The 23,284-nt window shown below is 46.1% G+C and overlaps 1 protein-coding gene across 2 annotated transcripts in view; it reads left to right on the forward strand.

Annotated features, from left to right (window-relative positions):
- The first annotated feature begins 220 nt into the window (after positions 1-220).
- ADGRD1 (adhesion G protein-coupled receptor D1) overlaps positions 221-23,284 on the forward strand; it is a 184,456-nt gene continuing 161,392 nt past the window's right edge. The window contains exons 1-5 of one of the 2 annotated variants that reach the window (XM_004054164.4): positions 221-893; positions 986-1,022; positions 12,921-13,004; positions 15,433-15,528; positions 18,025-18,147. In XM_004054164.4, the coding sequence (XP_004054212.2) occupies positions 828-893; positions 986-1,022; positions 12,921-13,004; positions 15,433-15,528; positions 18,025-18,147 (406 nt within the window). In that variant the 5' untranslated portion in view covers positions 221-827. The remainder of the gene's footprint in view (positions 894-985; positions 1,023-12,920; positions 13,005-15,432; positions 15,529-18,024; positions 18,148-23,284) is intronic. The other variant, XM_004054165.4, reaches the window with a different exon arrangement.

Genomic DNA, 23,284 nt, shown 5'->3' on the forward strand with positions numbered 1-23,284 from the left:
ACAGAGTTTATGGTTTGTTTTGCATTTTGTATTTATTAATATTTATGCTGACTTTGAAGGTGCTGACCAGAAGGCATCAGTAACACACACACGCACACACACACACACACACCACACCATGTCTGTTTGGTTTGATTCTGAGCCTGAGATCCTGAAAATATTTCAGCTGTTGTTAAGAGGCTGGAGTTAGGACCCAGGAAGGACACAGCAGTGGGGATATAAATAGAAAAGGAGAACAGAACAAAGTTTGAGGAGAGAGACTTACATCACTCACTCCCCCTCCACCCAGAGAGCAGGACGGAGGTGTGAACTTGAGCCAGACCAGAAGGAGCTCCAGAGCGGCCGCAGGACAAGCCCGAGGAGCAGGCGGGCGCTCCAGGGAAAAACCACGCACAAAACCTTCTTCAGAGAAGAGGGAAGCTCCAAACCTGACTGAGACAAACGGAGGCTCTTGAAATAAAAAGAAAATACCGCAGGACAAACAGCCTCCCGTCCCCAGGCGCAGGTCGCGGTCACAGTGGTGACCTGGGATTGCTTTCCCAGGACTGCGAGTCGGGCTTGGGTTTCTCCTCCCTGCATTCCACAGCTGCTCTGGTCATCGCAACGTGTTTATTGATCACTGAAGAATCTCAAGTTTTGAGACAAGGAAGAAACACCCATTAGGTCTCCAAGACAGCTGTGTTTCACAAACTTTAAGGAGACAGAAATTTTCTCCCCTGGAACCTGTGAAAATGTCCCTTTTCCAAGGAAGTGAAGGTTAAGAGGTCCCGTTCTCACAGACCCTCAGGAATTTCACTTGGCTCCGAGCTTTGACCTCCGAGAGAGCCATGGAAAAGCTGCTGCGGCTGTGCTGCTGGTACTCCTGGCTGCTGCTATTTTATTACAACTTTCAGGTAATGTCCCCAAGTGGCCAGGATGGCGACAGGCTTGGTTTCTCCGGAGGCTTTCCCTGAGTGTGTCTCACACTGTGGTCTTTTGTGCGCAGGTGCGTGGCGTCTACTCCAGATCGCAGGACCATCCAGGTAAGAGTGTTTCCTTCTCACTCTGAGCACCGCCCTCCCCCTGCCTAGTGCAGGTATCCCAGGAACAGCCCACTTGTTCATCTCTGAGGCATCAGCGAATGGCCCTTGTTGGGCTCCTGGTCCCCGACCTCACTGCCTCACCACACACTGTGACCCTGGGCAGCTCTGCTACCCCTCACCGGCTGAGCGGTGGATGGAGAAGTGGTTCTGGGCCTCTTAAGCTGGGTCATATGAAACATTGTGATTAAGGAAATATGATCTCCTTCATTTGAATGCCTTCTGCCTCTTTCTTTCTCTCTTTCTCTCTTTCTTCCTTTTTTTTTTCTTTTTGAGATGGAGTCTTGCTCCGTTGCCCAGGCTGGAGTGCAGTGGCCCCAACCTCTGCCTCCCGGGTTCAAGCAATTCTCCTGCCTCAGCCTCCTGAGTAGCTGGGATCACAGGTGTGCACCACTACACCCAGCTATTTTTTTTTTGTATTTTTAGTAGAGACAGGGTTTCACTATGTTGGCCAGGCTGGTCTCGAACTCCTGATTTCAGGTGATCCGCCCACCTTGGCCTCCCAGAGTGCTGGGATTACAGATGTGAGCCACCATACCCATCTCATGTCTTCAGGGCAGATTCACTGGCGGGGAGTTGGAGCTCTGGCCCATAGCAGGGTCTCGGGACCTCCAGCCTCAGAGTGCTGACCAGCTTAGCCTGGAGCAGCCGATGAGTGGGACTCAGGATAGAGGGCCACCCTTGCTCCAGCCCCAGAGCCACATTCCTTTGGCCATTGTGACACCCAACCAGGAAGCATCAGAACGGGGCTTCTCTCGGGAAGACAGGGAGGCACACACCCTCTGCTGTTAAGAGTGTGGGCACACGTTCTGGTCAGCCAGGGGCAGGGATGGGAAGACAAGGCTCTCTGGGAGCAGCAGGCAGTCACTGGGCTGTTGCTCCCTGCTGGAAGTTGCAGGAGGTGGGGAGGAGACCCTGCTAGTGCCTGAACCCCTGCTGGGAAGCCTGTTGTGAGCACAGCCTCTGCCCCCGCCCCACCAGAGCTTGGCTGGGCACCCTCCCGAGCGCTATTGTATGGCCCTGCCTGTCTCTGATGGGAAATCAGCCTTTTTTAAAAAATTATTTTTGTTTTTATTTTTTGAGACAAAGTCTCACTCTGTCACCCAGGCTGGAGTTGAGAGGTGAGATCTCAGTCTCGGCTCTCTGCTACCTCTGCCTCCCAGGTTCAAGTGATTCTTGTGCCTCAGCCTCCCAAGCAGCTGGGATTACAGGCCCATGCCACCACGCCTGGCTAATTTTTGTATTTTTAGTAGACACAAGGTTTTGCCATGTTGGCCAGGCTGGTCTCGATCTCCTGACCTCGGGTGATCCAACCACCTCGGCCTCCCAAAGTGTTGGGATTACGGATGTGAGCCACTGCGCCTGGCTGGGAACCAGCCTTTAATGATCAACCACAAATGGACTCAGGCCAGCACTGTGGGCAGATCCCAGGGCGATACCCAGGCCTCCAGGGAGAGCCCCTTTCCTGGATGGAGCACCAGAAGCCTGCTGGGGTCTAGGGCCAGGGGCTGTGCCCTCAGCCTCTGTCTCCTTTCCGGCTGCCCGGCAGCCCCATGCCAGGATGTTCCAGGCATCGTCGCCTCGCCACCACCTCCATTCACCAACTCGGGGGTGGGGACGCTGCCACTTCTCTTTCGTCCACATGCATAGGGAGCTCCTTTTAAAAAGGTGTGGAAACTGTGAGTTTCCACACATTCCCCTCTCCTCAGCCAAATCGCTGAATGAAACAAGGGCTCCTGTGGCTTGGGAACGAATAAACATGCCCAGCGCTGCGTTAAAGAGAGGACGTGTCCACCTTGGACACTTGCTTCTCGTGAATGCAGGCCTCATGGCTTGGGCTGGGCTCCAGTAGGGGAGAGGACTGAGAGGAGGAGAGGGGTAGCCCCTCGAACTGCAGGGCGGTCAGGCAGAGCTGTGCACCCGGCTCCTGCAGCAGGCAGGTGGCCCCCGAGGCCCCAGCATGGCCCTCACTGCCGCTCAGTGTTGGAGAAAAGCTGTGCGGGTTCTCCCCGGACTTCTGCTTATGATACAGAGCCTACACGCATTCTCACACATGCACATGTGTCCACATGCCCCCCATGCTACATGTCTATATGTGTCAACATATGCCCACACGCACCAACACAAATCACACACATCCACACATGGTGACACATATGCATACACACACACACCAGATGTCTACATGTGTCAACATATGGCCACATGTGCCAACACATGTCACATGTCCACACACCACTCACATCCATACACATCAGACATGTTGACACACACACATACACATGCAAAAGCATCCACACATATGCACACACCTGCATGCATCAACATGTGTCCACATGCATCCACACGTGTCCACACAATTCACATGTGTAGACACACATGCACACATATGCACATCCATGCACACACCCACACCCACATGTGCCAACACATGTCTACATGCATCAACATACATGTATTTACACATGTTCACACATGTCCACACATATCCACGTGTCTACACACATGACCACACACAGTCACAGACTACACACATCCACATGCATCCACACACATCCATACATTTCTACACACATGCATACACGTGCACACATTCACACAAGTCCACGTGTCTACACACATCTGCACGTGCTCGCACATCTCTACACACATGCACATACACACATGCTCACACACGTACACCCCACACACATGTCCACACACACTTATATGCATGCACATGTCCACACACATCTTCACATACTCACACGTGTGCACACACATGCACACACACCCTCACACATTCACACACATCCCCCATCCACACACATGTACACCTATTTACACAGCTCACATATCCACACACGTACACATATGTACACACACATGCACACACACATGCACACGTGCACTTGCATTTTTGTATCTAAACTTGAAGGAGCAGTTTGAACTCAGTCTTTGTTCCATATAGAAGCTTTGTTCTTCCAAGTCCGGATTTAGGGTAGAAATCAACATTTCCTGATCAAGGCACTGTCTTAGAGAAACGACGGCCATGCTGATGACAGTAGAAAGGGACGGAAGGGTGTGGTGACCCGTAGTCTGTGTGGGAAAGCACGGTGAAGGCGGCCATGCCTCCTGAGCTCTTGAAACCGCAAGGTTTCTCTCTCCTCAGCTTTCCAGGTTCTAGCAGTCCCTCTTTTTCTCCTCGCCCTTCCTCGTCCTCCTCTCACTGCAAATTGTTTTTGAACGTTTCCTTTTTTCTCTTCCTTCCTCCTTCCTTCCTTTTTAGAATAACGGTGAAGGTGGACACATTTGCTGAATATGTAGGTGTCCTCCATGAACAAAACATCCTGCTGCCTGCCTTCCTTCCTTTCCTCCTCACTGTTCCCCTCCTCCCCTTCTCCCCTTCTCCTGTCTTCTCTCTCACTTTGTTTCCTGTCTCATTTTCTTTTTTCCATTTTTCTCCCTCATTTCCTTCCCTCCCTCCCCCTCTCCCTCCATCCTATCCAATCCTTTCTCTTTTTTTGAGACAGACTCTTTCTCTGTCGCCCAGGCTGGAGTGCAATGGCGTGATCTCAGCTCACTGCAACCTCTGCCCCCTGGGTTCTAGTGATTCTCCTGCCTCAGTCACCCGAGTAGCTGGGACTACAGGCGCCCGTGACCAAGGCTGGCTAATTTTTGTATTTTTAGTAGAGATGGGGTTTTACCATGTTGACCAGGCTGATCTCAAACTCCTGACCTCAGGTGATCCGCCTGCCTCGGCCTCCCAAAGTGCTGGGATTACAGGTGTGAGCCACCACACCCTGCCCCAGTCCTTTCTTTTTGTCTTCTCTTCCGAAATCTCAGACTCTGCTCACCTCGTTTCCTGCTGAAAAGCCGCATCCCTGGCTGGCTGTGTGAAGCAGAATCTCGGGGCCTCCTTCATGCTCCAGCTTCCATCCTTGAGGCTCACCTGCCCCCGGGCAGCTCTGGCAGAGGAAGCCTGGCCCTGGCGTGTCTCCTCAGGAGCGCTAATGATGGGCACGGGCGTCACAAACACACCAACAGAAACAACCTGTTTCCATCGCAAGAGAACAGCTCCTTAACATGTAGCATTTCATTCTAAAGAGTGCTAAACAGCTATGAAAACCGGCCAGTTTGTCTGCACGTTGGGCCTTTCAATGATTTCACATCATCCTCGCAAGAGCCCTGCGGTGGTGTCATGCCCTCGCACCGTGGGTGGAGAAGCGTGTCTTTCAGACAGACCAAGCGATTTGCGCAAGGTCACAGGGCTCAGAAGACACAATATTAAGCCCAAGAAGCTCACAGCGTGAGGGGAATTAGGGGAGACAGACACAAACAGAGATTCTTGGAAAACAGCAGCCGAGTGGTCAGTACCGGGACATAGGTTCACTCAGGTGCTGGGGGAGCCTTAAGGAGGAGTCTCCAGTATAGAGCGAGAGCCTGATCTTCCAAACGCCAGCCTACTTTCCACCACGACCACACCAAACTGTCGTATTTTGTTAAAGGTTCTCACAACTATTAAGCATTTCTTGTTTTCTGATTCTGGCACTCAGCACTGTGCCTTATGCATAGGAGACACGCAATAAATATTTGCTGGGCTGGCGCAGTGGCTCATGCCTGGAATCCCAGCACTTTGGGAGGCTGAGCCAGGAGGATCACTTGAGCCCAGGAATTCAAGACCAGCCTGGGCAACATAGTGAGACCCCACCTTTATAAAAAATAAACATTCAGCTGAGCATGGTGGTGCATGCCTCTAGTCCCAGCTACTTGGGAGGCTGAGGTGGGAGGATCACTTGAGTCCAGAAGTTTAAGGCTGCAGTGAACCGTGATCACACCACTGCACTCCAGCCTTGTTGACAGAGTGAGACCCTGTCTCAAAAAATATCGATATATTTATTGACTTGTCTGTGCACAGTCACTGAAGATTTGCTAGTCATCTGGTAAGCCGCATCAATAAAGCTAGCCAGCCAGCATGCATTCGGCTCACAGGTGGCTGTTTTGGCTTGTATTACCTGGTTTGCCTGTCTACACTGGCAGAGGTAGCCAGATATTTGCCAGATCTTTATGTCTACCATGTAGAGAGGTGTTTCATTTTGTAAGTAATTGCCAAACAACTTGAAATCATTTTAAGCCTTTGCATACTCTGTGCTTATCTGTGACCATAGATTGTCATTCTGGAGGCATTATAGAATGTCGTAGTTGAGGGACCGTAGGGACTATTGAGCCACTTCTCACTTTACAGGGAAGCCAGGAGGTAGGTTTGGAGAGGGAAATCCAGGGTCGGCAGAGTCCGGGCCCCTCCCCACATCTGGAAGCTTTTCCAGGGCCCCAGGCTGCCCAATTTGTTGCCTCTGCTCCCCAGGGGACAGCCTTATGAAGATGTGATGGTTGATTAATCTGAATCCATAAATGGCACTGGCCAATAAATTGCAGGCCATTCTTAAAAAGTTTATAAGCATGCCATTTTATACATGACATTTGTAATGAGGAAAAGAGAACTTAAAACAAACCCAAAGCATGTCATTACCCAGCAGTTTCCTGGTCCCGGGGCGCATGGCACAGCTGGCTCCAGCCGTTTCCAGAAGTTTGGGGCGGCTCACTTCACCCGCTCTATTTAGGGGTCTGGGAGGCCAAGCAGATAATTACAGTAATTATCACTCCTTACATCTCCATCATGCCTTAGAGTTTCTAAAGAACTGTCAGAACTGCTAGGCCATGGCAGAAACTGGATTCTTCATCTTCGTAGTATTTATAATAGAATTTTAAAAAAACAATGTTTATATCCGATTGAAGAAACGGAAATTTGGCAAATAGAGATTTTCTAAATACTAGAATTATACAGATAATTATATTCTATGTTTATTCATTTATTTATTTATTTTTGCATTTTATCATTCATTCTACCTGTATAGTTAGTTTTTAAATCGCTAACATTAAAAATTTGGGAGATTTCAAATGCAAAAATCTCTCTCTTTCTCTCTCTCACACTCACACACACACACACACACACACACACACCTCCTAGGCCCCTTGTCTTAGACATGGAGTATACAATGTAAATAGAACATTCAAGGAACAGAGTCTGATATAGGAGACAACACACAAATATACTAACAAAAAAATCCCAAACAATAGTAAATGCCATGAGAAAACCAAATAAGGACCTGCAAGAAAGAGTGGATGGTGGTGGCGACAAAGGGGTGGCATGAGGGGAGGGGTCCTGTGAACTGAGACCTGAATCAGGATCAGCTACACAAAACGCGGGGATCAGCATTCCAGGCAGTGGGAACAGCAGGCAAAGTTATGCAGGAAAAGTGAGCTCCATGTGTCGGAGGCCAAGGAGGATGGAGCCACGAAGCCAGCCCGACCATCGGCAGGGGCCGGCATTCCTCTGTGTGGTATAGATTCCAGCTGGACCAAGTCAGTGCAACACTGAAGATTATTTCACTGCGGGAAACCAAGGGATAAAGGTTTCCCTGGATGCACACAAGGAGTAAGTAACAGGGAAGGAAGAAGAATAGGGAAATCTGGAAGAAAAATGGAAAAGGAAAAATTAAAGGTTTTATTAAGTTGTTTTGAGTATTAATACTCTGTCTTTCATCTCTCTCTTATGTCTGTCTCTGGCACACACACACACCAAACTTAATAAAACATTACATATGGATGATAAATTAATTCTGAAGAACTGTGGTGATGTGGGCTGAAAATACCCCTTTTTCTCTCTGCCCTTTCCTCTCTCTCTCTTGTTCTTTCTCTTCCTCCCCACCCCACCTCCATTTTCTCTCTGGCTCTGTCCCCTGCTACTTGTTTTGCAGGCTGGGGTTGTTTTGGAGTCCTCAAATGGGCCATGGTTTTGCTTGGCTGGCTGACCTGCCTAAGAAGACGTTTAGTCTTTAGAAGAGTTTGGTGAAAATCAAGGTGGTTGCAGAGTTAGGTGGTCTCATGCCACCTTCTCAATGGGAAAAATGCCACAGAGTGCCTTTTTCCCGAAAGAATGAGACTTTCTTGCTCTGATGAAACTTGTAGGACTATGAGTTATTTTACTCCTTGAGTTGGAAAAGGAACCTGTGGGCTGAATTCAGCCCATCCCATTAGCACCACACAATGTTTTATTTTAAAAAATTGCTAACATTAAAATTTTGATAGATTTTGCTTTAAAAAAAAATCTGAATTTCTGACTCTGCTTTAAAAAATGAAGACCTGACAATCCTGGGCAAAGCTTCCTGCAGAGCCGCAATGCTTCGTTCGGCATCAGAAGGCGCTACTTAATTTAGACAGGGCACAGTTTTCCGCGTCGCCTCCACCTCTCCTGCCCTACGACTGCGGTGGTACCAGCTGATGGTTTCCAGCATCTGCTCTGATGAGTCTGGCCTGTGCCTTCCAGCTTGTTAACTACCTTGGATGCCATCCCTGGACTCTGTCCAGTCACTTCTCAGGACTCGCCATCCCCTGTGGGTGTCACAGCTTGCAGCCCCTTCATTGCTTGTTTCCAGTCAGTGTTGCTAGTTGCAAAACATCTGTGGCAACTGAGGTGTTTTACACTTGTCTGAAGTGCAGTGGTGTGGAGAGAAGGCAGTGTTCTGGCCTCAACCCTGCTCTTCTCATCACTGGCCACCTATGAACTCTGGCTGGCTTTGGGGTGAACGAGACACCATCACTTTACTCTGTCAGCCTTTCTGCCAGGACTGATTGTGGCCATTTGTAAATGGAAAGAATGGGAAGGGCTTTATCGTCCACAGGGTTTATTTTATAAAGATGAGGATTCTGAAGACACATCTGTTCTTTGTATAACAGATGTTATTTCCTTTTACAATTTTTTTTCCCAGATGACTTGAATAACAAGTCAATGAGGTTTTGTCCTCTTCAAAATGAATATCCTAGACTTTGGGGGAAAAAAAAGCACAGTGGGAATGAAAATGAATCTTTTTGATTTTTGCATTTCAGATTCTTCATATTGCATTACAATAGTAGAACTATCCCCACTGGAAATCAACTGAAGTCAGGCCTTACTTTCTAATGTGCTACTTTATCTAGATAGGGCTATTTTATGGAGAGAGTAACAAGACACTTAAGTTATTGTTTAGATACTTCTCTTTAGCTCATATTACAGAGTTAACTTGGTTCTTGGCTTACATTTTGAACTTGTGTACATAAAACTGGAGGGACAGATGCAAATTGAAAAGTGGAACCAAGGAACGGGACACGTGTGGATGTTGGGTGCCCTGTGAACAAAAATTCAGATATTACATGGGGTGCGTCAGTTCTTATCTGAAAATGATGGTATGTTCATAACTACCTATGGCACTTCAATTGTGAAAGCAAGCCTTAAAATATTTCTAAAGGAATACAGATTGAAAAATTCAAATAGAGGCCCGGCGCGGTGGCTCACGCCTGTAATCCCAGCACTTTGGGAGGCCGAGGCAGGTGGATCACGAAGTCAGGAGATCGAAACCATCCTGGCTAACACGGTGAAACCCCATCTCTACTACAAATACAAAAAATTAGCCAGGTGTGGTGGCGGGCGCCTGTAGTCCCAGCTACTTGGGAAGCTGAGGCAGGAGAATGGCGTGAACCCGGGAGGCAGAGCTTGCAGTGAGCGGAGATTGCGCCACTGCACTCCAGCCTGGGCGACAGAGCGAGACTCCGTCTCAAAAAAAAAAAAAAAAAAAAAAAAAAGAAAAGAAAAATTCAAATAGAACAGAAAGATAATGCAATGTAAATCTTCTTCTTACACCTCACACTCAGCTTTTCGATTTCTTCACTCCCAAAACAGCAGTATTGGTTTCTGCAGTATCTCTCCAGACATCTCTCTCTCTTCTTCTCTCTCCTCTTCTCTTCTCCATCCCTGCCCTGAACCAACTATATTTTACACAAATAGCTCATAGTGTACACATTTTTATCACCTTAATTTTTAAAAATTAGACAATATCAATGAAAGAATATGCCATCTCAGTTCATTTATGAACCTTAGTATTCGTGCCAGCTGTATTCCAGTCCAGAGTGTAGATGTGCCATATTTATTTAGCCAGCGCTCTGTAGATGAGCATTTAGGCTGTTCTCAGGTTTCTGATACTATTAAAAAATTCTGCAACAAACAAGCCTTGCACAGAGGTCTTTGATCATATGTATGAGTGTATCTCTAGAATAAATTCCTAGGGGTGGAATTACTAGATCAAAGGGAATGTACACTTAAAATTGGGATAGATACTGCCAAGTTACTCTTCAGGAGGGGTGTACTGATTTGAACTCCTATCAGAAATGTGGTGGAAGTTGCCAGCTTAGTATAGCTAACTTTTTGCTTGCCAGTCTGATGGGTGACCTCTGATAGGCTCATTGTTGTTTAATATACTTTTTAAACTTATGAGCAAGGTTGGGCATCACTTGATATATTTATACATAATTTTTATTTCTTTTTCATTGAACTATTTGATTATCTCCTTTGCCTCAATATTCAGTTGGTTCTTTTTAATAGTAGGAGTTTTACTAATATAATACATTTAATACCTCTAAAAAGAAATCAGTACCCTTCTGTAATATGTATTATATAAACAACACTCCTCGGTTTGATTTTGCTTGATTTTTTTTTCCTGCACAGAAATTTTAAAAAGGTATGTTGTCAAATGTATAGCCTGTTTTCTGCAGAAGTTTTGTGTTTTATTTTATTACATGTAAATTTTGATCTATCTGGAAATTGTTCTGGTATAAAGAGTGAGGTTGGGATCTTAATTTTTTCCATGTGGTGAACTGGTTCCAATGTCTTTGTTGAATAATATTTCTCCTCTAATTTAAAAGACCAGCTTTGGGGCCAGACGCGTTGGCTCATGCCTGTAATCCCAGCATTTTGGGAGGCTGAGGCAGGTGGATCACCTGAGGTCAGGAGTTCGAGACCAGCCTGGCCAACATGGTGGAACCCCGTCTGTACTAAAAATACAAAAATTGCCGGGCATGGTGGTGGGTGCCTGTAATCCCAGCTACTTGGGAGGCTGAGGCAGGAGAATCGCTTGAACCCAGGAGGCGGAGGTTGCAGTGAGCCGAGATCATGCCATTGCACTCCAGCCTGGGCAACAACAGCGAAGCTCTATCTCAAAAAATAAGTAAATAAAAAATAAAAGACCCTCTTTATCACAAACTGAATTTCCATATGTACTTAGGCATCTTTGTGGATTTTTCTCCCGCTGAACTGTCTATCCACGTGTAACAATCAGCCATCTTTATTGTAGTTTCATGCTGTGCCTTATCATTGAGTGTGAATCTCCTCTCTTTATCCTCTTCTGTTTCTTCTCCAGATTTTCTTGCTTATTTTTTATATAAACTCCATAATCAGATATCTCCCCCACAAAATTCTCTCAGCATTTTTACAATAAATTTCCTAATACTCACAGATTAAAGTATAGTTTACGACATTGAGTCAGCTTTTCCAAGAATAGGTTGAATCCTTCATGCATTCGAGGGTGCTTTCACATCCCTCAGAATTATTTTTTATTTTCCTCATGAAAATCTTGTACAATTCTTATTCTTGTGTTCATAAATATTTTCTTTTTGTTGGCTGCACTTAGGAGAACTCTTCTTTTTTTGTAGCATTATTGTTGGAATACAGAAAAGCAATTGACATTTGTATATTAAATTTGTACAAGCCTCCTTGCTAAATTCTTTTATTGTTTGTAATAGTGTTTCACTTACGAAATTCTTTTCTTATTTGTAATCGTTTTCCACTTTGGTTATCAGGCATACATCATTTGAAAATAATGATCTTATTATCTCCTCTTTAAAAAGTTTTTTTTTTTTTTTAAAAAACAAGGACTAACATAGAGACTATTAGTCTGTTCTTTCCTATGATCTAGCAGTCGCTTGGGGCAGTTGATTATTGTTTAGTCATCTGAACCATTATTTCCACTTCTGGGAATGCATCCCAGAGGACTAATCTCCGAGAAGACTAAAATTGTATGCATAAAGCCACTCATGTCAGCGCCACCTGTACGAATAAGGATGGAAGCTATTGATTGTTCATTAGCAGAAGAATGGCTAAACATGTTATGGGGCAGCCACTCAAGAGACTGTTACCCAAACTCAATGATGAGGGTTAGATAGAAACGAAGAAATAATTCATATACCATTCAATGAGAAGAGCAGAATAGAAAATAACAAACCTGCATAAAGTTATGTTTACTCAAAGTATAAGGATCACGAAGGAAATTTCGAACTGAGTAATGCTTAGTGTGGAGGAAGCATAGAGGGAAAATAGAATGACCAGGATTAAATTGAGAAAGTGAGTATTGCGTCTACAATGAGCTGGCAGTGTGATTTTGTGCAAGACGTTCATTTCCTATCTTTACAAATAGGCTAAGAATTCAATTTTCTTATAGATTATTGTTAGCATGAAGTGACGAAGTGCTTGTTAAGGACCTCAGTGTCTGGCATACCATTCATGTTAGTTTTCTCCTCTTTTAAAATGATTTTACCCTTATTTGTTTCTATAGTGTGATTGCATTGATATTAACTCTAAAACAATGGTAAATAACAGCGGGATATGGAACATTCTTATCTTTTCCTGACATGAATGGGCAAGCTTCCAGTGTGTCACCAGTAAACGCAGTGGCTTCTGTTTTCGTGCAACAAGAGGCATCTATTCCTATTTACCCTGTTTTGTCCAGTTAAGGAATTATTTACCAACTTCTAATTTAAGAGTTTCTTTTTCTAACCAAGAGTGTGTGTTGAATTTTATTAAATATGCTTTCAGTATCTCCCACAGACATGGGATCCTTTTACTCTTCCCCCATAATGTGTGTGCTAAGCGGTTCTTGCCCTCTAGTTCTTTCCTCCCTAATGATGATTTAAAACTTTTATTCTTTTTTCCCCAAGGATTTCAGGTGTTGGCGTCTGCTTCCCATTACTGGCCACTGGAGAATGTGGATGGGATCCATGAACTTCAGGATACAACTGGAGGTAGAGACGCGGGTGCTGAGAGGGGCTGTGGGCGCAGGAATCCCAGGGCCATCAGGAGGCGCGGGTGCTGAGAGTGGCTGGCCTCGAAATCCCAGGGCCATTGGGGGACGTGGGTGCTGAGAGTGACTGTGGGCCGGGGAATCCCAGGGCCATCAGGGGAGCAGATGTGGACAGAATCTGCTTTGAAGCCACGGTGATAGAGATGAACAAATACTTGTGTAACTTCCCGTAATAGTTATTTCAAAGCTTTTTTTTTGGTAGAGATGGGGTCTTGCTATGTTGCCAGGCTGGTCTCAAGCTCCTGGCTCAGCAATCCTCTGGCCTTGGCCTCCCAAAGTGCTGGAATTACAGGCGTGAGCCACTGTGCCAGGCCACGAAGTATTTTACTAGAATTTTTATAGAGAGAGCTATTACACATTGAATGGGAGAATTTCTGATTCAAAATATGATTAAAATGTGCATTTTCCCCAACAATCTTGAAACAGAAGCTGGCCTGAGGATGCCTGTATGTGCAAGTCAGGCGTCTGTTTTCTACGTTGAATGGACTAGCGTCATCTGCACACTGGCCACAGCAGGGGCCTATTTGAAGCAGATGTCAAAGGTCATGCCAACTAAGACCAACTCACATGTTTGAAGGGCCCCCGTTTCATTCAGCAAATGCATCCCCGTCTACCAATCAGCTTCCCCACACATCAGCTCCATTTGAAAAGATTAAGCATCGCCTAAGACGTTTCCAATGAGGCCCAATTCCAAATAGTCTGTTTGAGTTCATTCAGACATTTGCTGGTAGGAGAAACCTCACATCTTTCTGGGTATTTTTTTCCCCTTTCTAATAAGGACTTTTTAAAAACCGTAAGCTTTGTATGACAGTTTTCCATTTTTATTTTTATTTACTAATTGCTCTTGATCATGTCAGATGGCTGACATGGGCGGCGAGGGTTTACCGTACAGCAATCCTAGCACGTGCTTCGGTCGTCCCTGTTCTGTGGGAGGCATTTTATTTTTAAAACCATGTATTGCTGGTGACTGTGATTTCCACATTGACACACTGGCATTTTCCTTACTCCTGTGATTTAATGTGTTGCTGGACATCACCGCTGAAGCTTCTGAAATGTTTCCTTAAAATTTGCAAACTGAGAACCATCAGTGCTGCCTCTGTTGCTGGTGTTCTCAGAGTGGGGCGCAGCTGAGGAGCACGCACTCCGTGAAGGGCACCTGTGTGGGTGCCACGCGCTCCCTGCCCAGCATCGCTCTCATCCGCCTGCCTGTAGGGCAGCAATATGGCCACATTTGGAAACCACCCTACAGCCAGATGTCTTTTCCAAAGGGTCGGCCTGGCAGGGCTGAGAAAGACCTTGTGCAAGTTTGTTTCACCACTGGCTCGGGTTCAAACAAACCACGTTCCCTTGTTGGCATCTAGTTTTCTTTTTTCAAGGCCTTTATTTTAAAGCCATGGAAAGGGGGTCATTTCACCAAGTGGAAATGCCTTCTTGAAACAGCTCACTGTTCCAGGACCCAGCAACTAAAATGCTAGGAGTTTTTTCAAACAAAAGCTTGAATAACTGTCCGTGTCTTTCTCTCTTCACCCCTACACCTGAACTCATTGTGGTGGCTTAAATCAGTAACTCTTGGTGCTTTGAAACCTTTACCTATGAAAAATTCTTCTCCTAAGGTGATATAATCACACAGATACAGTTACACACTGTGGCTGAATTTTGCTCCCTGAATATATTGACTTCCAGTAAAGCACTAATATATCCGTGTTTGTCCTGGAACATTGCAATGTGGAAGGTTTCTCTGCACTTCCCTACTGGATGCATTCTCTAGGTTGTAATGCTATGCTGGCATATTTCAATTGATTACAGGCTTCTTAAGGGAGAAAAGAAAAGAACAGACCCCATCAGCACATTTTGCTGCGGGGAACAGGTGAATAGCTTTGGCAAGCCTTTTGAGGATGTGCGGCTTTGTCGTTTGTTGCCGAACTCTCCGTCGTTTTGTCCATTTGTCATCATCTCACGCAGTCATTTTCATGCAGAGTGTCTGTCTCATCAGTTCTTGTGACATCATAACCATTCATCCTTTTGTTGAGCCTGTGTTATGAGTGGCCAAGTTCAATTTCATATCTCTCAACTAAGTATCCACCTATGTGTTGGAGCCAGAAAATTAGAACTATCGCTTGCGGCCAAATTCAGCAGCCATCACGCCCTGGTGTGGGAACTGAGTGGGGCCATTGGAGTGGCCGAGCTGCTGACCAAAGTAAACAAGGGTGGTGGGGGCTGGGGGACGTGAGGTCCGAAGAGAAAGTCCAGGGTGCTCTTGGATGAAAGAGCCCCTCCTGGTGCCTGCTGCAGGTTGAGAGATATGTTGGTCCCATTTGTCTTTTGTCTCACTCACTTGCTGTGCTTTTTCTTTTTGTTGTTTCACCCAGCGTCCCGAACCCACAAGCTCACTGTGCTTCCTTCCCGTAACGCTACCTTTGTGTATTCCAATGATTCTGCCTACTCAAATCTCTCTGCAACCGTAGGTGAGCATTTATGTACTTTTGTTCTTCGTTCTGTCAAGTTTGGATCTACGATGAATTCTAAGGCCAATTCTGTTTGGTAGTATCTGAATTCACTATGTCTTGGCTAGCAAGTGAGCAAATGTCCCAGTCAAGACAGCAGATCCAAGGTGTTAAAAAATAACCACTAGGGTTAAGTCTAAAGGAAGATTGCAATACATTAGAACAGGGGTCCCCAGTCCCTGGGCCACAGACCGGCAGCAATCCGTAGCCTGTTAGGAACTGGGCTGCACAGCAGGAGGTGAGTGGTGGGTGAGTGAGGGAAGCTTCATCTGTATTTACAGCTGCTCCCTATCGCTTGCGTTACTGCCCGAGCTCCACCTCCTGTCAGATCAGCAGCAGCATTAAATTCTCTTGGGAGCACAAACCCTACTGTGAACTGCACATGGGAGGGATCTAGGTTGCATGCTCCTTATGAGAATCTAATGCCCAATGATCTGTCACTGTCTCCCATCACCCCCAGAGGGGACCATCTAGTTGCAGGAAAATAAGCTCAGGGCTCCCCCGATTCTACGTGATGGTGAGTTGTATAATTATTTCATTACATATTATAATATAATAATAGGAGAAATAAAGTGCACAATAAATGTAATGCACTTGAATCATCCCGAAACCAACCTCTCCAACCCGTCCATGGAAAAATCGTCTTCCATGAAACCGGTCCCTGGTGCCAAAAATGCTGGGGACCACCGCACTAGAAGGTATATATATTCTTTCAAGTTCCCAGGATCTTCTAAGCCAGCTGCTTGTTTTCAGAACAAAACAGACCCAAGATGAGACCTTTTCTAAACATAGAGATTGTTTGGATTTTTAAATGAATTGTCTTCTTTGGGGGAGGAAAAGCATGCCATTTTAATGGAAAATTAAAGTTAATTTAAAAATATCTCATCAAACATTTGATTTCTTATAAACATTAAAATCAGCATTTCGTCTGTAGTTGGACTTTAAAAAAATCGTTAGAAGCTGTTTGTGAAACATATACCCACAAGAATCATGGTTAAATTATTGTCTTATTTGATAACCTCCAGAGCCTACATGGCTCAACATGAAGCTCAAAGCAAAAGGGGTAGTAGCAACTGAGGCATTTATTAGATCAGCGTAGAAGCCACTTCTGACCCTGTCAATCTTACTCTGTGATCCTTTTCAACACAGAAACTGACTGCTCTTTCAACTGTAAGGTGATTGGCTTCCAAAATTAATGTTTCCAGTCAAGCAGTCTGACTTAGGGGTTTATACAGCCTAGCTCAGTTACGCAACCACTAGTGATCCATTTAACCTTGCAATATATAGGTCTCCCTCAGCAAAAATGGGATAAAATTTAAAAATGAGTTTAAAAGCAGTAAGGAAAAACACTGAGGCCCCTTGATTCGGTTATCCATGTGACAACGTAGCTGGAAAGCCTGAGCTGGGGTTGGGGTCAGGTCCACAGACCCTGTTAGCTCTAAGCCTGAGCTGGGGTTGGGGTCAGGTCCACAGACCCTGTCAGCTCTAAGCCTGAGCTGGGGTTGGGGTCAGGTCCACAGACCCTGTTAGCTCTCCCGTGTGTCCTCAGCTGGGCTGACGGCTGCCAGGGGCTCAGACATTCTTCCCAGCCCATGTGGTAGCAAAGATCTCTGAGCGACTATGACCCCAGTTAACAGTAAATGCTACTCGCTCCTGATTTTTACAGTCTTCACTTATCTATTCTGTAAACCATTTACCCCACACCCTCACCATCAGATACCCTGGCCATGGGAACGGGACACAAGATGATCGGACGGGGCAGTGCCCCTCGGGATTTGCGGCCAGCTGGGCTTGTCACCCGCAGGCTCTCCTGGGACTATGCAAAATGTTACTCGGGGTTTTCCTCCTGGTGCCTGAAAATGGGTTCTGCTAAAATTCCGAATCTACCTGTCCAGGTTTAGGGGATTTCAATTAAAACTCAAAAGGAGAAGGAGTTCAGCTGTAGTTTCACGTTCACACTTGCACTGAAACGTTCCACTTGGAACACTCAGCATGAGGACGGGAGTGGGGAGGGCTCGAAAAGCAGGTCGGCACAGTCAAAGTCCAGGACAGGAGGCTGTTGCCACGCCATGCTTGGTAACCCATCTGTTGGCAAATATCACAATTATCACATCATCATACGATATGATATGCATTATGAAATCCATATGCAAAGGTCTGTATGCATTTGTATATAATACATGCATATTATAGACAAGCATATTAATATCATTTAATATTAAATTTTATCTGACACATACACATAAATAATTTACAATTTAATTACTAATAATTAAATATTACTGATGCTATGAATATTAACATTATAGAATAATATACGATGTTATAAATATATAATTAGAAAGATAAATAATACTGCATACTTACACATAAGTTATTTGTAGGTCTGACACACATCTTCAGACTTTTAATCTAGGAAGGTTATTAACATATGATGTTGTCATTTTTCTTCCTTAGATATTGTGGAAGGGAAGGTCAACAAAGGCATTTACCTGAAAGAGGAAAAGGGAGTCACGCTTCTCTATTACGGCAGGTACAACAGCTCCTGCATTAGCAAGCCAGAGCAGTGTGGCCCTGAAGGTGAGTGGCTGATCCCTGCAGCTTCTTTGTCATGCATTTCATTATCAGGGAGCACCTGCTCCTCTGGTGACTAGAAGATGTGAACCTGAGGTTCTCATCAATTGCAGAATGCGTGAGAATGTCAACGATGGATCGGAGGGCAGGGGAGGGAGAAATACAGGCAAGGAGGTTACTAAGCAGAGACTTGTCCTGGTGGCTGGAAGTTATAACATCCTCTTACAGAGATGTGAGATCAAAATACTTAATCTTGTAAAGGATGAAAAAAAAACCTTCCTAAAAAACAGACACAGCGATGTCACAGTGGGGATTGGACAGGGCCGTGGCGTTTGTGGGAAGGAAATTGATGGCATGGCACCTGCAGTGTGATTTCTGGCTCTGGGATGTTGACAGTGAGCGGGCAGGGCATACCCACGAACACTTGCCCCTGGTTTTGGTTCTTTTACATTCATCGAGAGGGGCCGGGCAGTGGCTCGAACTGTCCCGGCAAGCGGTCGCAGGCTTGTGGCTAAAGTCGTGCCATGGGCAGAGCAGAGATGCAAAAGAAAAACTGGGAATCGACTTGCTTTCGTTTGCTTTTACCGTGTGAAGTGTAACCTGCTCTCTCGTATCTAGGCTTCAGGCAATGCACGTCTGGACCACATTGCAAATTTTCTGGGAAATTGTTCTCTGCCTTCCAAACCAGCTTGGAGCCTTCAAGTTCCTTTCTCCTAGGCAAAATGAAAGTTATGATTTCTAGGGAGGAACAAAGCTTAATGCAGTCCTCATATGAAGCTCTAAGGCATTTTGGACATCAGATGGCCTTCTGTGATGAGTTCATTGTACATGATTGTAGGACAAAATGGACTTTGTTCCAGTAAAAATAAACAACAGCTTAGCAAGGCAAAAACATGTGGGAGGACACATCTTGGGCTTTGTGGAAACCAGAATTTTGAGCAATGGTTATGAGGCCCAAAACCACGGTCAGGTTTACAAACTCATAGTTTATGCTGTTCCTGAGTTCAAACAGCTCCATAAACATCCCAGGCTTATTTATTTTTACAAAGTAAAAAACAACCATGGGCTCAGCGTGGGCTCGGTGGCAGGGGCGAGGAGGACGGGAGAGTAATATGTGCTCCTTCCTTGCATTGGATTCGGGAAGGGCGGGGGCATCTCTGTGGTGGCTTTTTCTGGGTTTCTAGGGAACGGCTTCTCTTTGGAGTAGAGGCATCCAGAAAGCTCCAGCAACCACACTGGAATCGATCTCATTTGAGGACAAGGATGGTGCAGGTGCCAGGGGTTCCAATGCCTGGGACTATCACAGATAACAAACCCAAGAAAGGAGACAGTGATGGGACCAGCGGGAAATCAGAGCTACTGGACAAGTTTTGTCTGCACGCCGAGGTCACACATGAGAGGCCTTTGAGCTGATTCTGGCCTGTGGCTGTGGCTGTGTTCGGTTGGACAGGCATCGGGTTAAAATTTTAAAATTAGCTGTCAACATTGAAAAATAGGAAATTTCCACAGATTTCCAGTTTTTCTTGAGAAATCTCTCCTGACTTCTCTGGCTGGCTGGAGCTAAGTCGCGGTGGCCCTGGACTTCCGTCTCCAGTTCCCCTCAGTCCCCACCAGACTTCTCGACTCTTCAGTAATCTTCAGGTCGAACAGAGCCTGTCCGCAGCATGAGCTCTGGGGCCAGAAGGCGTGGGTTCCACTTCCGGTTCCGACCTGTTTGTGGGGATCTTGGGCAACCACTGCTTCCCTTTGAAAAGCCTTATCTGTAAAGTGAGTGAATAAAAGGACCTTCCCATACAGTTGCTGTGAAGACTGGAAGAACTATTACAGCATATTCCTGGCACGTGGTTGGTCCAGCTATCGGGAGGCCGTTTGGGTTTATCGCTCATGTGTCCATGATTCCAAACTTCCCCTTCGTCACTAGGGTATCTTTTCTAAGAACACCACTTTGCCTGCTTGGAGGGTGACTTCTGACAGAGGGGCCGTTGTGGTTGAACTGATCATAATAGCTGCATACCCTTGTTGAGCCCCAACTCTGCACCAATCCTTGGTCTAATCCCAAACATGTATTCACTCATTTCATGCCCCCAACATGAGACACACAAGAACCTGGGTGGAAGAAAGAGCCATGAACTTGGGCTTCATGTCCCACTGTTGACAATTTCTTTTGTGTCGTGGTTAAGCAGAACTTTTAAGATATTGTTCATGTGGCCACTTTCTTTAGAGCACGGCCAGATATAAAACAAAGCCGGGGGTGCGGTGGCTCACACCTGTAATCCCAGTGCTTTGGGAGGCAGAGGCAGGATGATTGCATGAGCCCAGGAGTTTGAGACCAGCCTCGGCAGCACAGTGAGATCTTGTCTCTAACTTAAAGAAAAAGAAAAGAAAGGAAACAAAGTCAGGAAACCTTCAATCAACGCTGGCTCGGTGAGAGGCTGCTCTCGTGAGGCCTGATGCAGATGCAGAGGGTAGGTGGGGCATTTCTCACTGTGCCCCCCTGGGTCTTGAGTTCAGCCTCACAAGGTGACCGGGCCATGAGCCTGTGCGAGGGCCATGGCATGCCTTTCCCACTTTCCTCTGCTGTATCCTTGGCTCAGGCGGATTCTCCTGGGGCCCCGATGAGCTTGTACTTCTGTGTGCGGGAAAACAAGCCGTGAACAGGGAAGACCTGCCCAGCATTTTCCAAATTAAAGTCCCTGTAGCAGGAGGCAGAGGAGGCCTTCTCAGGGGGCACTTGGAGCAACTAAAACAAAAATCAATGGTTATGTTTTTATTTTAATATACTGGGCGCATCAGAAATGAGTTTTCACATATATTATTTAAGAGGAGATTTCAGTGAGCATTGAGCTTTAAAAATGGGTAGATTTAAAGGAAAATATTCCCTAATAATCATAATTCAGGTGTTATTTAGATCTCATAAGAATTGTGAATGATTAGAATGTGGGAAGCATTGAATTAGCCTTTTCAGATGTGTTCAGTGAGTCCTCCTCCACACTTATTGGTGTGGGCACAAACTTATAACCTGTTATTCTTATAACGAAAAACAACGCTTAAATAGAGAAACGCTCTCCAGCCCCTGCCTAACAGGCCCACTGCTTTTATATGTCTGATTTCCAAATCCTGATGTGGTCTCTGTTCATATTTTCAGCTGATTTTTTAACAAATAATGTTTTAGGGGACAGGGTTGATGCTGAGAAATGTGGCTGTCCCCCGAGGGTGCCCATAGAAGGCAGAGGTCCCTGCTGCGGCCCCGCTCCAGACTCCCGCTCCGGGCCCTCCCTCCACCCCTGCTTCTTCCAGAGCCTCTCTGCTTCTTGCCTGCTTGCCTTCATTCTAGGAGCTACTGTGGGTCCTGTCTTTTGGCAGATGGTGCCTTCTGGGGACATGTTCTTAAGGTCACTTGCTGCTAATGGGGCAAGCTTCGGAGGACATTGGAGAGAAAAAGCTGTTTGGATCCCTGGCCATTCTTGAATGTTAAGCTTAGAAAACACAGTCTGTTCCCTCAATACTCAGGATTCTGTCTTTCAACTCCCCTGACCAGTGAGCACACAGGTGGGGAAGCTGAAAATAGGAAGGGGCACTTGCTGGAATGTTCTGGCACCTTCTTTCACCTACCTGGAGACCTCGAAAGCTCAGCTCAAGTGTAAACTTTACGGGGATGAGCTCCAGTCCAGGTGAGATCCTCTGTCTCATGCCCTTATTGCTCCCCCTACGTTTCTTCCTAGAACTTGCACCGCCGACGATGGCCTGTCACTTCCGTCTCCCTTACTTGGTCTTCAGCTCAGTGAGGACGAGGACTGAGTCTGCCTTGGTCAGTGATGAGTTCTCAGTGCCTGGCACACCATAGATACTGCACACTGAATGCATCTCCATCCAGGGTTTGCTGCACCTTCACTTGAATACTGAACAAGGGCCATTCACAACTCCTAGAGAAATCACTTCCCCTACATTGAACCTATAGTCAATACTGACTGGACACTCAAGAATGTTGCTAGGAGGTAGATCTCATGTGAAGTTTGTGACCATAATAAAGTTAAATGGAAGGGAACTGATTGCATAAAATCCAAAAAAGGCCATTTCCAGCATCAAGGTGCAGATTATTCGGTAATTTTTCCTTGCTTACTCTCATTTCTACCTCTGATTTATTGCTGTGTCAGTTAAGATAATGTTATTTGATATAACAAGTAAAAACATGGACAACGGCAGAAAAAGAAGCCCATTCCGCTGTTGGACTCCTCTGACTTTTAGTGTGTTATTTCTGATATTGGGCTAAATTCCGTCTCGAGTAACTTCGGCCCATTGCTTCTAGTTCCAGCTCTCCTGTGAATGGCTTTGGCAGCTCCTGGGAAAGGCAGCCTCCCCGATTAGCCCCTCAGCTTCACCTTCCTCCCTCTGTGAATGTTTCCTTTGATTTTTCCTCACATGCATTAAGAACTTCTGCTTATAAACCCCAGAGAGGCTGCTGAGGTCCCGAGGCAGCAGCTGGAGCATCTCCGCACGGCCATTTCCCTCTTCTCAGCTTTGAGTTGACTTTTTCCCCCTTTGCATTTGTTTCCTAAATTTAAAACGCTGTCAACAATTTGCTAAAATACTTGCAGGTGGAGTTTTAGGATAGAAATTTCCAGAGGGGCCTGGGGGACACGGGCCTGGCAGGGATCTAGCTACTCTCTTACTCAGGCGATCTGGGGTCAGGGAGCTTGGAGGCCTGTGGAGCAGATGATCCTCAGAGAAGCATTCATTCAGCACACTCCTTGAACAGATGGGGAAACTGAGGCCCAGAGAGGATGCAAGATGAGCCTGAGCTGCAGGATGCTGTGGTACAGTGCATCTCCAAGTACAGCTCGTAGGCCCTGGGTGGCAGCAACTGCAGGTTCCCAGGCCCCAACCAGGACGTGCTGATTCCAAGTCTCAGTGGACAAGGCCTGGGAATCTGCATTTTTAGCCAGTCTCTCCAGGTGATTCTCGCAACTCACGTGATACCACATCCCGGAATCCGCGGCTGACTATACGTGCCTGGTTTGGTGGGCGCCATGTTGATCTTCTGTTTTTAGAGTGAGACTTTCTACATTGTCTCCTGCCAGGTGGGTGGATCCAAATACCCCAGCCCACGAGGTTTCCAGAAATGGAATTTCTCCCGGTGCTTTCA

This window comes from Gorilla gorilla, chromosome 10 (assembly GCF_029281585.2).
Source record: "Gorilla gorilla gorilla isolate KB3781 chromosome 10, NHGRI_mGorGor1-v2.1_pri, whole genome shotgun sequence".
Lineage (NCBI taxonomy): Eukaryota > Metazoa > Chordata > Mammalia > Primates > Hominidae > Gorilla > Gorilla gorilla.